The sequence below is a fragment of the Cucurbitaria berberidis genome, assembly GCF_010015615.1.
Source record: "Cucurbitaria berberidis CBS 394.84 unplaced genomic scaffold K460scaffold_1, whole genome shotgun sequence".
NCBI lineage: Eukaryota > Fungi > Ascomycota > Dothideomycetes > Pleosporales > Cucurbitariaceae > Cucurbitaria > Cucurbitaria berberidis.
In genome coordinates this window covers 6,102,431-6,115,940 of record NW_024468935.1, presented here as the reverse complement: position 1 = coordinate 6,115,940, position 13,510 = coordinate 6,102,431, and the positions used below count along the sequence as shown (strand labels likewise).

Genomic DNA, 13,510 nt, shown 5'->3' with positions numbered 1-13,510 from the left:
TGGATGTCGATCGTGGATCTGATACTGCAGGTCCGCGTATACCATCAGTAGCCTTTTCATTATGTTTCCACTTCCTCTATGGGGTATCTTCTTGGGTTGGGTCGTGATCTATGACAGACGGAGCAAGGCATTGGCAAGTTGAGACTGAAACAGCACGACATCGACCAGCAACATTGACGGCGGGCGGAGACTTCAATAACGAACTTTCACTATTTCTCAAATCGATTCGAACATGGTAATGGTGAGATCATGAAGGGTCCTCAACTTGATTCACGGAAAATTTCTGTGTGCGGCGGTCAGCGAAGGTATTAGCTCAGAACACGCGACCAAACCTTTGAACAACGACGTCGCGATACAGTTCCTCCACGGTAAGACATTTTGATGGCAACCTAGTCGGCAGCTGTGTGGCGGAGGCACAGTTGAGAGAAGTGTCCGTCGGACGAGTCATTGTGGGAATGAGGCGTTCGTGCCGTGTGGCGCTCGCCGTTTTTACAAGACAGCCTAACGGCCTCTCGCCGAGCCCGAATCTGATGCAATGTGACTGCTCTCGGAAGGGGCCAGTTTTCCTGGCAAGCGTTGCTCGTCTAACGTTTCTTGATTGAGGCGCGGAAACCAATTTGGCATGAGAGCTTCGAAAGCGGAAGATATCTTGTGCGACTATAAAGCAAGTCGAGCCTTCAGTAGGAGGAACATCATCGCAACTTGGCAAAGATTCTTCAGCAAGTCTTCTACTTCATCTTGTAACCTTCAGACCTTCCACTACCATCCTCTCCGATTACTCCTCGGTTCAACTTTGACTAGTATCCACTATGTCTTCGGAAGGCTCGAAAAACTCACAGCAACCTTCCGGTGGAAGAAGCACCGGGGCCGAGGGAGGTCCCTCTGGATACTTCCAATGCGCAAACTATCGTGAGGGGCATCCTCTACAATATCGCTGGGTTCCCGTCAACGGCTCGCTGTGCGCCCACTGTCAAGTCAGTTATCGCCCGTTCTTTGGTTCCGCAACCCACTAACGTAGCACTAGTGCGCACCCCGACGCTGAAAGTCTGGTAGATGAACCCCATCGAGTAGTCTGTATATTTTCGTTCGCTCTGTGGTGATGGAAGGGGTCCTAAAGACCGAACGCTCTCTTACCGGTCACTTCTGGGTGGGACTTTGAAGATTATGTCAGGCGCTGGCGGAGCTGAACGTCTAGTTCAAGCAACTGCTTTACTACTTATAGCAGTAACGGAATGTTACCTATAATTAAATGCATTCTTTTAACAACGTGCTGCACGTGGGATATGATATCTATTGACCTGACTTGGTGACAATCTGCATTGTAGAGCCTCCGCTTAGTGCTAGCAAGAGAATTTGGAGTGGCGAGGGGCAATTCGTTTGACGTTCAATAAGATGGAGCCGTCCAAGAGCAGTAAGGCGTGACGTTCAAAGTTTTACACACTTCTATCAATCTTCTTCAGCATTCACATCCTGTCCACCTGAATTGCCTGATTTCCTCAATAAACTTGACTATGGTAACATGGGCCGGTCTATCCTATCGCAGATATCAGGAGCAGGGGAAGGTGGCAGAAGCAGCTTCGGTAGCGGCCATGTGGGAGCGTTTCCACATTTCACCCCCGTCAACAAGCTCCTTGGCCTGGACGGCTCATGATCAGCTGCCTGTAGAAGTGCGATAACCTGGAGCCGAAGCCGCACGCTTCCTAGGAGTCCGCGCCCCTATCGTGCCTCCGCGTGGAGACCACATGCGCCATACGCGTAGTCACCAACCCACAAACGGCACGGGAGAATTTCCCCTTGCAAATACCAACCCAAATTACAGACATGATCAGGGTGGCCTTTGCCCCGAACTATCTCCCTATATGCTTTCACAAACCTGGCTCAATTCAATGTCTCACTTCGACTCAACAAAATTCAACCATGCACACACAGTCTTACGTGCTAGCTGTTCGGATGACACGCACACCGAAACTCCACCTCGGGCCGGTATTCAGGGGATGGAAGGGCCGTCTACTCCTACGAAAGCGGTCTCCATTCGCCTTGTGCTCGCCAAATCGACATGCAGACAGTCCTCATTCTCGCGTGTTTGCTGAGTTCAAGCATCGCGAGACTTCAATGCTGCGTGAATTAAAGGTCTTACCATATTTCTAGGTTGCGGATGTCAGGAGGGCGCTATATGGAAGGGATTACCACATTCCGCAATCACTGAGCTAGTACGCCTCCGCATTCCAACACCCGATTGACCGGGCATCAAAGCATCGCTACTTGTTGGAATGCAGCGCACACTTCTCGAACAACAATGGGCACCGCGTATGCCAAGTTTGGTGATAAGCAACTACCATTATTCTCAAGGAATCTCCCAGATCTGAAGTACGTATCCTCAACATGGACAAAACTTACCAAAGAATAGCCCCGAGATTATTACAGTCATCAGACTCGAAGGCCAGTGGAGGAGCGAATTATGAGCTGCACCAGTAGCTAGCAGGTCACAGACCCCTATTGGGTGTGATTGACTGCACCGCAGACGTTCAGCCCTCGTCAAAGCGGCCAGATGCACATGGCCTCTCAAGCCTGTTCCCAGTATGCGATCAGACGATCAGCAACCACTACAAGCTTATCTTTCAGAGGGAATTAGCTTGGGGGAACTACTAGACAAGAACTTACGTCTAACTAAGACACTGCTATCTAAGGAAGAAGATATCCTATACTTGCAACAGGAAGCTATGCACTGCTACATCATCATCAAAGCAAAACCTGAGCAGTAAATTATGGAACCGGAAGAGCTTTCCGCTTCAACCTAACCACACGCGATGACCAAACAGACTCAAGCAAGTCAACGAGCGCATGACTCCAGGTATCACGGTGCCCTGAAAACAAGAACCATTGTATCACACCCGGTCGACCGTCATCCCGCAGGCATAGTAAAGAACGTCCGGGCTCCGCGAAGGCGTCGACCGGTGCTGCGACCCCAACAAATCGCATGCACATCAACGCCTGCCGCTCTGCATCAGGTCATCCTTCGCGCCTCGCGCCTCAGGCCAAAAGGCGGCAAATGGGCGGATTCCTTCACGTCACACCCGACGCAAGCCTCTCCCTGACTGCGCCGCCGGCAACTATCCAGACCCGCTCCTGACAGCAGGAGGAACTATCCTCATTGCTTACGGATACGACTACGTATAGCTGAGTTAAAATAGTGGATTAAGGGTTTCCGGAAGTAGGAAGGCAAATTGCTTCCCCAAGAGTTGGAGTAAAGATGAAACATACTGACCAGCTTCAGGCTGCTGGAGCAACTCTCAATCTGTACCAAGGACAGCAATACCGGTCGTGAAGGCACCATTTTTTGGTCAACCTATCAAGTGTCGTCAAAACATGTGACCGCGATTCCATGCATGCAAGCCCGATGCGAACGGTGTACACGCTTGGTGCAACTAAGGCTGCATATGCACCTCAACCGAAAGGCCCGAGCAAAAGCAAATGATTACATATCCAACACCTCCAACACATCCGAGGCATGTCGGGCTCTGCCAAAATCCTTGAAGGCAAGCGATCGTGTCACACAGCTTTTGGTTCGACTCCTTGCTTCCTGACTATCCTGGCAACAACTGCAGCACATCGCTCCTCAATCACATGCACGGCTGCTCTCCATATTCGCATCCACCCTGTCGGAATCTGAAGCATCATGTGGGAACATTTCCACTTTGCGAGAGCAGAGCGCTTATGCGGTCTGGTCTCTTTGCTGCGGGCATATCACGTCCTGTCCGTCAGGCCATTTCTCGACAGCCCCCAAGTCCACTATCAAACAACGGCATTGTCGCCCCGATTTGCAACAACTCTCCACATAGTGTATGGAATTATCCGTTCCATCTCCGAGTGAGATCATCGAAAGTAAAACTGTCTCACCTATCCGTCGAGGCGCTCACCAATCCGGCAACTGTACAAGGCGCTTCGGTCGCCATGCTTGCTAGCGCGCGGCACAGCTCTCAGCCCTCCAAATCACAAATCTAACCTGGTCGAATCGTGGCTTGTTAGCGAACCGGGTCGCACAGGAAATGGCGAGTTTCGTGCCGCATTTAGCGCCGGACTGCATAGCTTGAGGTTGGCGAAGCGAGGAAGCTGCCTTGGTGACCGGAGTGTCGGAACGAGGGCGGAAACCAGTGGTCATAAATCTCCAAGGCGAAGGAAAACCTGATAAGGAAAAAATGATTCAACTTAGCTAGCTGTCAGCAGAGATGCACAAGGCAGTGCGATTTTCGGGGCAAGGTGCTGAGTCTGATGATGTTGTCTCGACTAGAGGCGGCAACCCTCTTCTGGTTCGGGATCGGAGAAGTGCGCAAAGACCCTCGCGGCAGCGAGTGCCCAGGCTCTGCGGCTGTTGGTATTTCTAGGATCTGGTTCGCAGAATGGCATGGCTCAATCCTGGACTGTGACCGGGTCTGCAGCTAAGCTTGTTTTTAAGCGCCGTCGTGTGTGTTCGGATCAACAGAGTTCGAAGAGCAGTACAAGTCCAATCTCGTCACCACGGGAGCCGACCATCCCAATTTCCTAGTACCAGAGGATAAGCGTATGCGAGTCGGCGTAATCACGCTGGAGCACCCGCAGGAAGAATGAATTCCGTAATACGAGCACTTGACCGCAACAAACGCCCATCCATGCCTCACCCCTCACGTCCACGGCACGCTGCTTGCCCACGTCGACAATCTTTACGAACCTCCGGGTCTTTGCTTCTATCCTCTTTCTGCCCAATGCCCCTCAAAAAGTCAATCCTCGCCTTTGATGCGGTGTCGCACCAATACCGTCGAACTCAGATAAAGTAATGGTGAGGATATCAAGGCCGTATGACGAGTGATCCCATGAGTGGGCCAACAATAACAGAGGAAGGGGAGAAGCTTGTACAAAAAATTCCATTAGGTAGTTATACATTCCTTATTTCATTACCCCGGATGTTTGCCCAAGCATGCAGTTGCCGTCGTGAAAAGTTTAGGAGAAAGGTTCATTAACCGTTTTTGCTGGCGAGTCCGCCCCTATCCATGTCCCTGAAGTGATGTCAAGGACTAGTTCCAATGTCTCACATATTCCTCCCGCCTACTGAAGCCCAAGGTTAGGGTGTTGAATTAGGTCCCAGTTTCTGTGAATCAAGTCAGTCAAACATTCCCACCCTAAAGTATAGAATAAGCACTCACCAGTCTCAACACCAGGTTGCCTTCCCTCCAGACCTCCGGTAACCTTCTTCTTAAGCTTGGCCATACCGATCGACGCCTGGTTCTTCGCAAACCTCGCATTCCGCGCTGGCTTCCACTGCATCAGTCCACGGTGCTTCCTCTCCTCCGTCCGCTTGTTTTGCTTGTCGATAGACTTGCTTGATGCAGTAGATCCGTTCGTTGTGGCAGTGGTATCGGTACGCGCTGTGGACTCAGAAGCACGAGGATTGCCACTGGGTGATAAGTCTGTGGACTGGTGCTTGATACCGGCACTGCTTGCATCTTCAATACCGAGGTCAGAGGAGGAATCAGAGTTATCGTCGTCGTCGTCGTTCTCCTCGTTGTCAGAGGGGTGGAAACGGTCGTGTAGCGGCTCCTCAACGCCTGGTTCTCTCCTCTTCTGTCCCTTGGTGTTCATGTATGCCTTGGGATTCTCTCCGAACGCACCAGACCAGTCTTGGCCGTCCTTTGTGAGCCACTTTCGCTTCTCTTCGTCGTCAGCGTTCTTCAGAATGTCGCGTCCTGCGGTCAATGATTGCTCATGTAGCTGTTGGACACGCTCCGGCAGCTCCTTCTCGACCTTGCGGTTGCGCACACCTTCTGTAAGGCAGGCTTCCCAGGTCTCGTAGGTCTCGCGAGTGTCGTTATCAGTAACGAACGCCGCGTGCGACTCGTCAGTGCCGGCCTTGAAACGTGCACGGAACTGGAGACGGCCAACCTCCTTGAGGTCTTCTAGTCCAGGTTCTTTATCGCAATTGTGTTCCGTGATATAGTTCTGAGTAAGGCGAGCGGGGTGAGCCGTAGTCCAGATCGGGATGTTGATGTCGGCGTCCTCGTTATCGATGAAGTGTTGTAGCCAAATTACAGCGTATGCATCCGGTTTGCGGTGATTGGCGACATGGAACTCGAACACGATTGGTGACCTATAACGATGCTTTACCGGTAGACGAATATTGTCCCTTCCGTTTTGTTCCTCAAGGTCAAAGTAGTAGCCGTCTCCTTCGTCTAGCTTGTGAGCATGGGCACGACCGAGCTTACCAGTACTGCCGCCAGTGCGCAAGCGTAGTTTGGGACTGTGTGCATAGTTGAGCGCAAGGATGCGCTGAGAACGGAACTCAAAGGTGCCGACATCCCAGCCAAGCATCTGAGGAGGCAGGCGCGTCTCGATGCTACGGAAGAGAAGAGAGATTCGTATACGGCCGAATCCAATGCCGCCATCCAAAGGATACCAGCGCGTGACTTGCGACGAAGTCTCGAGAATGTCAGATAGCTTGAGGGGCACAACACCCAGAATGGGGTCATGCTCCCGGTTTCGCTGATCGCGTACGGTGACAGTGATGATAGCCGAGCGCCAGTCGCGTACAAACCGTTCCGTTCCTGCATTGAAGATTGGCTGCGATGACACCGCTTTTGCACGTGTCCGATAGACCAGCTCGTCATTGTATAGGATGGTGCAGTAGCTGGTGGGAAGGTCTCCGCCGACCTCTTCCTTGGCCTCACCGTAGGGCTTTGCAGGTTCGTACTCGCGTCCCTTATGGTTTCCGGTGGTGCCCTTGATGTTCTCCAGCTCAAGGTTGACGATCTGGTGGACGACAACACTGCAGACGCCACTGGGCCAAAGGGGATCAGGAGGGGTATGCATGACAGCGTCATCTTCCTCGGAGTTGATAACACCCTTATCATCTTGCAGCTTAGGGTCATTCTTCAGCTCATCTGGTAGTGCTCTGTTCTTGCCATCCGTCCTCAACTCCTTCCTGAATTTCGGCTTGCTAAAGTAGCCAATTTCCCAATGCAACTCTCCGGGCATTTCGCTCTCAGCTGACGCACCTGCGAGCTTCGAAACCTGCGGGTACATCTTTCCAGGGTGCTGGATCATTTTCTGCATTGAGAGCTCAACTTTGCCGACGATATCATCAGATGTGTGCCGATCAGAGTCCCACAGTTCCACGCTGAGGTTCTCATCCGCTTTGATGAGTTCGGGGCCGACGAGTAGAGCAGCAGTTTCCTCCCAAATAGGGTTGAGGTCATCAGTGATAACGCGGGTGCAGTACATTGGTTTGCCGTATTTAGAGAAGGCAAGTGTGATGTACGGATCGCTGCCACCATGCTTCGATCCTCGTCGATCTTGCTTGCTCAAGCCAACAGCGCGGTGAATACGGATCCATAGTACTCCGAGAGCTTCTGTGTCCTTCTGGACCGAGTCGCCTTGAAGGATGGCTCTCATGTCAATGGACATGGACTTAGGCGCGACATACACTGAAGCTGTTAGCGCACTATAGTTAGTCGCTGAAGAAAATGTTACGTACTGCTTGCTGCTGCCTTGATGGCGTAGTTGACAAAGTTGCTGATCAATGGGAGGTTCAAAATATTGGGACCTTTCTCCATCATCGGTGTGCACCCAGCCGTTACTTGTGGGGCACCCATCAATGTGAATGTCAAAGTCTTCAAGAATGGCGGTTCAGGTGTCATATTCATCCGGAGGCGGACAGTTCCTACGAGGCCTTGTAGCTCGACGAAGATGGGCAGGGGTACTCCAAAGAGACCTTTAATCCCTAGGTAGAACACGAGCTGCATGTGCATGTTACGTGCCTTCTCCGATGCTCGCTTGCCGCTAGGTTTGGCGTGGTATGCGAACGATACTTCCAGGTTGTAGAAGTCACCGCCTTCCTCGTCCGCGGCTGCCTCTTGCGGGTCTTTCGTCTTCTTGTTCTCTTCATGGATAGCCTTCTTCATATCCCCCATGTGAGCATCAGGAAGTGCTCGCAAGCTGAGGATGCGCAGAGGATTGCTGCCCTGGTTGATCTCGGCGACACGGACATTCTCGATGATGCCTGGTACTGAGGCCTGCATCACATCCTCAAGCATATCGGCTACGCCTTGAAACATGTCGGGGTTGATTAAGCCCCATACAATGGCGAGTAGCGTGTTCATCCATTCCACCGATTCAGGTAAAAGGTTAAGAGCAGCCTGCAAGCACATTAGTAGTTTTCAACGATGGATCTTTTCGAAGTTATCCACCCACCATTTGACCTCGGGTATGTTCGCTGTCCCACTCGACCTCCCTGCCGCTGCGAACAACCTCCTTCATCCACAGGAAAACTCCAGACGACAAGCACATGGCTAGTGGTATCAGGCCCTTGAGCGCACCGCCAAACAGCTTGCCGACGACGATGGTCCCAACAAGTATTGCGGCACATAATATCGTAGCACGCTGCTCCAGCCTCTTGAATGTTGGCTCATAACTCACGGACGGAGTAGGGTGGAAGAGAACATTCGTCTTTTCCCCGTGAATGGGTACGTCCGTGGTAGTGCCTTCGGCGACTGGATCTGGTGGGGCTGTTACATCTTGGTTGTATTTGTAGTCTTCGAGCGACTGGGTAGGATCTGTTTTGATGGGCTGATATTGTCAGTCGCAATACATGCAATTGTCGTCAGTGTACGTACCGTGTCTTTGCTCAAGTTGGCGTTGGGCACAACTAGATGCGGATCATCGACTTCCTTCATCATCTCTTTGCTAACATCCGCGATAACGACCTCGTTGCCAGTAGTCGGATCCGTAACCGTCTGCTCGGTTCCTTTGACCTGCTTCTGCGGTGCGTGGTGTGGTTGCGCATCAACCTTTGCAGCCGTCGGCTGTTTCTGTTGCTGCTTGTTCAGTGCCGCCTGTTCATCCAGTTTCTTGTCTCTGCTCTTCTTGTCCCTGTCCAAATTCTCGACAAACTGCTTCACGGTGGGGATGGGGTTGTGGCCAGAGTAATGGCCCCCGGGCTTGGTTTGCTGTTGGTCCGCCATAACGTGCTGCTCTCCTCTGCGAGGGACCTAGGTCAGGGCTGAAGACGTTGGAGCAGGCCTCACCCAAGCGCAATTGGGGATATTGAGGAAGGATTGCGAAACCCTGTGGGTGAGGGGAAGGGAAATAGTCGACAGAGGTGGGGATGTTGGGCAATCAGGGAATATGATTGAAAGAAGCCGCGCGGGGACACAATGACGTATGCACATCCGCGTCTGTGTAAAAGGAGTAACCGCGATGCCTTTTGCGCAAGACACACCTCCTGCTGCAGGACAAAACTAGCAATTCTCCACTGTGGCTGTTTTCCCACAGCTAGACAATCCTGGCATGAGAACGGAATCGTTGAGTGACGTAGGGATTCACTGATCGTCCCATGGAGCTTTGGCCAACCGCAGCCCCCTGCAGCCGCGGGGCAGATCGTTTAATCCCTCTTGGGACGACCCACGATCACATCTGGCCCTCTCCTGTCCAGGAGGATTCCCGCTACCGTGACCAAGGACTCGGCACTGTTATTGTGCCGGCCTGGAATTATGTCGGGCTGGTTCACTCTCTTCACGAATTGCCGCTACGTCCTCAATGGCGAGCTTGTTGAGGATCACCTCGTCATCTCAGACGAGACGGGCCTGATCTTGAAAAGAGAAGGGTACATTGGCGGCGAAGCCGTAGATTTGGATGACAATATCATCGCTCCTGGATTCTTGGAGCTTCACACGAATGGTGCCAATGGTTTCCATTTCACCCATTTTGACGATGAAAAGAGCTACTCGAGTAAGATCGACGACATAGCAGGATACTATGCGAGTCAGGGTGTGACGGGCTTCTGGGCGACGATACCTACAGTGAAGGGTGAAGACTTCCAGAAGGTCAGAACATATTTGCATGTTTCAAACATAGTCTACTACGAAGCTATGATACCTATGTACAGAAAAGACTGCTCAAGGTCCTCAACACCTGTTTCACTGAGAAGAGAATGAAATGGATCAACCAAAGCAAGTTTACTGTTGTTATAGACCCCAACTAACATACCACAGATACTCCCCTCTCTCAAGCCGCGCTCAATATACAAGTCCGCCTCCCTCCTCGGAGCTCATGTGGAAGGGCCTTATCTACATCCATCCAAGAAGGGTGCACACACTTCTTCGCTCTTTCAAGCATGCACTACTTCACCAAATTCCATCTACGGCACGAGTAACCTTGAAGACTGCGTCAAGCTCGTGACTCTCGCTCCTGAACTTCCACACTCGGCGGAACTCATCAAGACATTAACGTCACAGGGCATCAAGGTCTCCATGGGCCACTCCACCGCCTCGTATGAGGAAGGACTACTCGGAATGCGGGCTGGCGCCACCGGCTTAACGCATACACTGAACGCCATGCCAGCTCTTGCATCCCGAGCACCAGGACTCGCTGGCCTAATATCCCTCCCTAGAACGCACAACCCGACACCACCTTACTACTCCATCATCGCAGATGGCGAGCACCTTCACCCATCCACTGTCTCCATCCTCCACCGCTCCAATGCCAGACGCTCAATCCTTATAACCGATAGTATAGAGCTCGCATCCCTCCCGGACGGCACACACCCCGGCCACTCTCAGATTCCCTTTGAACAAGTCAAAAGCGGTACACGAGTGACAATCGCAGGCACGGATACATTGATTGGAGGGTGCATACCACTCCAACAGAGTGTGAGGAACTTGATGAAATGGTCTGGGTGCGGGATTGCCGAGGCGGTGGGCACGGTAACGGAGAATGTGGCAGCTTTCATGGGGATTAATGAGAAAGGTGGGAGAGGTGTGTTGAAGGAAGGGAGGAAGGCAGATTTGACGGTGCTCAGTGAGCAAGGGGAGGTGTTGCAGACATGGATTAACGGAAGCAAGGTGTGGGACAAGGAGGAAGAAATACGAGCACGAGAGGATGACGGAGAGACGAGGGGCTAGTCGGTCTTCTCATACGGACATGGAGCAGATCCTCGTGTGTTTATATCATACAGTTACTGTCCTCCCTAATCCGTCTGTGATTCATCTCGAAGAGTTTGTTGTTCAATACCGCGGAAAGGGTTTAAGACCGTAGTAGTTCAGCGAGCCCAGTGTCAAATTGCGTCCTTCAGAATCGTGCGTACAGGGGTTGGAAACAACAGACGATGGTGATTCGTATGATACTTCGAGTTGATAGCAATCGAAATCCTTGTGCTTATCCTCACATGCATGAGAATACCGTTTCTCAAGCTGTTACATAGCTTGGCGCCACGGCATCTGAGGTGGCGATGTTCATCAATTGTGGCCAAGGCTGTTTGACGAGGTCTGGCACAATCATCAGTACTTGAATCACTCGAACACTGAAGCTGCATCGGTTACCTTGATTCTTCGACTGAATGTACTGTTGGAGCTTGGTCCTTTTAACGCTTCGGGCTTCATTCGACGGCGCCGGACATCCTGGCAGCTAACAGTCGCAAATAGCCCATAAAGCGTCGTCTTGGGTAGCCGACGTAACTATCGTTTCAAGCTCGCTCAAGTGATAGTATGGTTGCAAATCGAGGGTTCTCATCGCCCTGGTGAAGCGAAGTCTCTGATCTTCCGTGAGGTTGAATCGCGCCGGATCAAGGACTTGGTGGAACGCAAGGTGGTTGCCAGGTTTGAGAAAGAGGTTGTTTTTGTGCGTAGATGTGCGGCCATGTGATTTAGACTCAGTCTCCATATCCTGAGTGAGAGCCAGGAAGCAGGAGGTATAATATATGCAGTCGCCTTGAAATGTGTCTTCGGGTAAAAATGACTGCACGTTGCCCGATAGCACTTCGTGTAGAACAATCGCCTCCACACCGAAATGAGTTCTCAGAATCTAAAAAGTTGTTAGCATCACATCTGAAGCAGTTTATAAAGACCTTACGTTATTGAGCTGCGCGAAATTCGCCTCGTTTCCATTAGGGACAGCGGATTTGCAAGGGCAGAGCATGTCCAACCACCTATCCTGCTCGTCGCTATGAAGATCCGCTGCCCACTCTACAAAGATTTCGGTATTACCATCAAGATAATCTTCAAGCATGGATACCTTATCTTCCTCTGATGGGTCATCCTTATAAGTCCAACTATCTTCACTGCCCATGTCGTCCATGATCAAGTTCCATGCTTCGTCGAGTGCCTTGGAGTACGGAGGAAAATGATGTCCTCGAGTACAAGTATTGTTGAAACAAGCAAAGCTCCTCTCCCACTTAGGCTTGGTCGCTGCTTTCTGCATGTTGTGTAGAGAACTGATGATGTGGTCGAGAACTTCCTGGGGCAGCTCAGACAATGGTCCTGTTCGGAACCGATGGCATAGGCGTAAAGTGTTAATTTGACGCAACTGTGTGGAATATGCTTCTATGCTCGCTCCAAATTCCAGGATGTCGACGGGTGCAGCCCAGGCCAAACGAGGAGAGGGCCTAGGATAGGGCGATGAAGGTGAATAGCTCCAATCATTCGGTCTCCAGTTGATGTAGCACATAGCTGCCTGAAGGCATATATGCGTGGGGCGTAAAGTGACAGTTCGACGAGAAGAAAGGTTACGTTGAGATGTAAGGTGGGTTAAAAACAAGGCAGGAGTTCGCGAGCCTGCATGTGAGAACTTTGGAAAGGAAAGAGCATCGCAAACACGCACTAACTGAAACGGGAAAGCGCGTCAACACGATGCGAGTGCACGGCGGCTTGATTGCAATAATGCCGCTTAACTGTGTGAAAGAAGGTCCTACTGCTATCCATGGCAGCGTGCTTGTTGTAGCGAGGCAAGGCTCGGCTGCCTACGTCGAGTGGTTATCACTATCGTTACCTCACCCCAACTTCGCATTCGACGTGAAGGAGCGCATATTCCTGCACAACAGATCATGTAAACCATGAGACATGACTAATTCGAAAGCGAACGGTATGCCTCCTACCGCGGTAGAACTATAAAGTAACAATTGAACACTTCACCGCATATATAACAATTCCAGTGCCCACCTCTTCCTAATCGTACCTCCCCACTTCAAGAACGCAAATGGAACTGGAGTCACCAGCAACGCTAGAATGTCCAACAACAATTTACCCCACCCCAGACCGAAACGGTCATATATCTAGGGGCTAATCAGCGGCACAAAAGCACAGAAGATGGAGCGCATGAAATCGAATGCTGCAGCTGCGGTAATCAGGAACGCGTCGATAGCATAAGTCTGGCAGGGCATAAATATGCTGAGAAGCCCGAAGCCAAAGGGCATAAAGGGTATAGATGGCACGATCTAGTGTATGGAGACTCTCGTTGACCATGCATACATGGACAGTGCGACTGGGTATGATCAGTGCAAACTGTCGTCCGTCTTCTCTCGAAGGCGGATGACAGCGTGGTCTCCGGAAGCTTGAGCGACTACTTCAGGTTTATATGGCGCTATTTTATCTAGATCCTCAACAGGAAGAGCAGCGATACCCTTTTTGATATCATCGAGAACAAAATTCCCTGTGTGCTTGTCGTGATAGGTGTGAATGTCAGACATACCTTCGAAAGGTAGGAGGGCAATCCA

At 51.4% G+C, this 13,510-nt stretch overlaps 4 protein-coding genes across 4 annotated transcripts; 2 read left to right on the top strand and 2 right to left on the bottom strand.

The window, feature by feature from the left end:
• Positions 1-809: 809 nt before the first annotated feature.
• On the top strand, positions 810-1,042 carry K460DRAFT_401809 (uncharacterized protein; the record flags this gene model as incomplete). Its single annotated transcript, XM_040936460.1, has 2 exons — positions 810-974; positions 1,025-1,042. 2 exons carry the CDS (start codon positions 810-812, stop codon positions 1,040-1,042), a joined length of 183 nt encoding a protein of 60 aa, XP_040794362.1.
• Positions 1,043-4,873: 3,831 nt separating this feature from the next.
• K460DRAFT_413311 (uncharacterized protein) lies at positions 4,874-9,317 on the bottom strand. The gene is made up of 5 exons (XM_040937601.1): positions 8,640-9,317; positions 8,218-8,592; positions 7,502-8,162; positions 5,178-7,451; positions 4,874-5,122 (listed from the first exon to the last, which is right to left on the bottom strand). The coding sequence occupies exons 1-5, from the start codon at positions 8,985-8,987 to the stop codon at positions 5,109-5,111; spliced, it is 3,672 nt and encodes a 1,223-aa protein (XP_040794361.1). The 5' UTR covers positions 8,988-9,317; the 3' UTR covers positions 4,874-5,108.
• Positions 9,318-9,456: 139 nt separating this feature from the next.
• On the top strand, positions 9,457-11,186 carry K460DRAFT_413310 (carbohydrate esterase family 9 protein). Its single transcript, XM_040937600.1, has 2 exons — positions 9,457-9,848; positions 10,017-11,186. Exons 1-2 carry the CDS (start codon positions 9,516-9,518, stop codon positions 10,923-10,925), a joined length of 1,242 nt encoding a protein of 413 aa, XP_040794360.1. The 5' UTR covers positions 9,457-9,515; the 3' UTR covers positions 10,926-11,186.
• On the bottom strand, positions 11,150-12,553 carry K460DRAFT_41392 (uncharacterized protein). Its single transcript, XM_040937641.1, has 3 exons — positions 11,872-12,553; positions 11,343-11,823; positions 11,150-11,288 (listed from the first exon to the last, which is right to left on the bottom strand). The coding sequence occupies exons 1-2, from the start codon at positions 12,463-12,465 to the stop codon at positions 11,428-11,430; spliced, it is 990 nt and encodes a 329-aa protein (XP_040794359.1). The 5' UTR covers positions 12,466-12,553; the 3' UTR covers positions 11,150-11,288; positions 11,343-11,427.
• Positions 12,554-13,510: the final 957 nt, after the last annotated feature.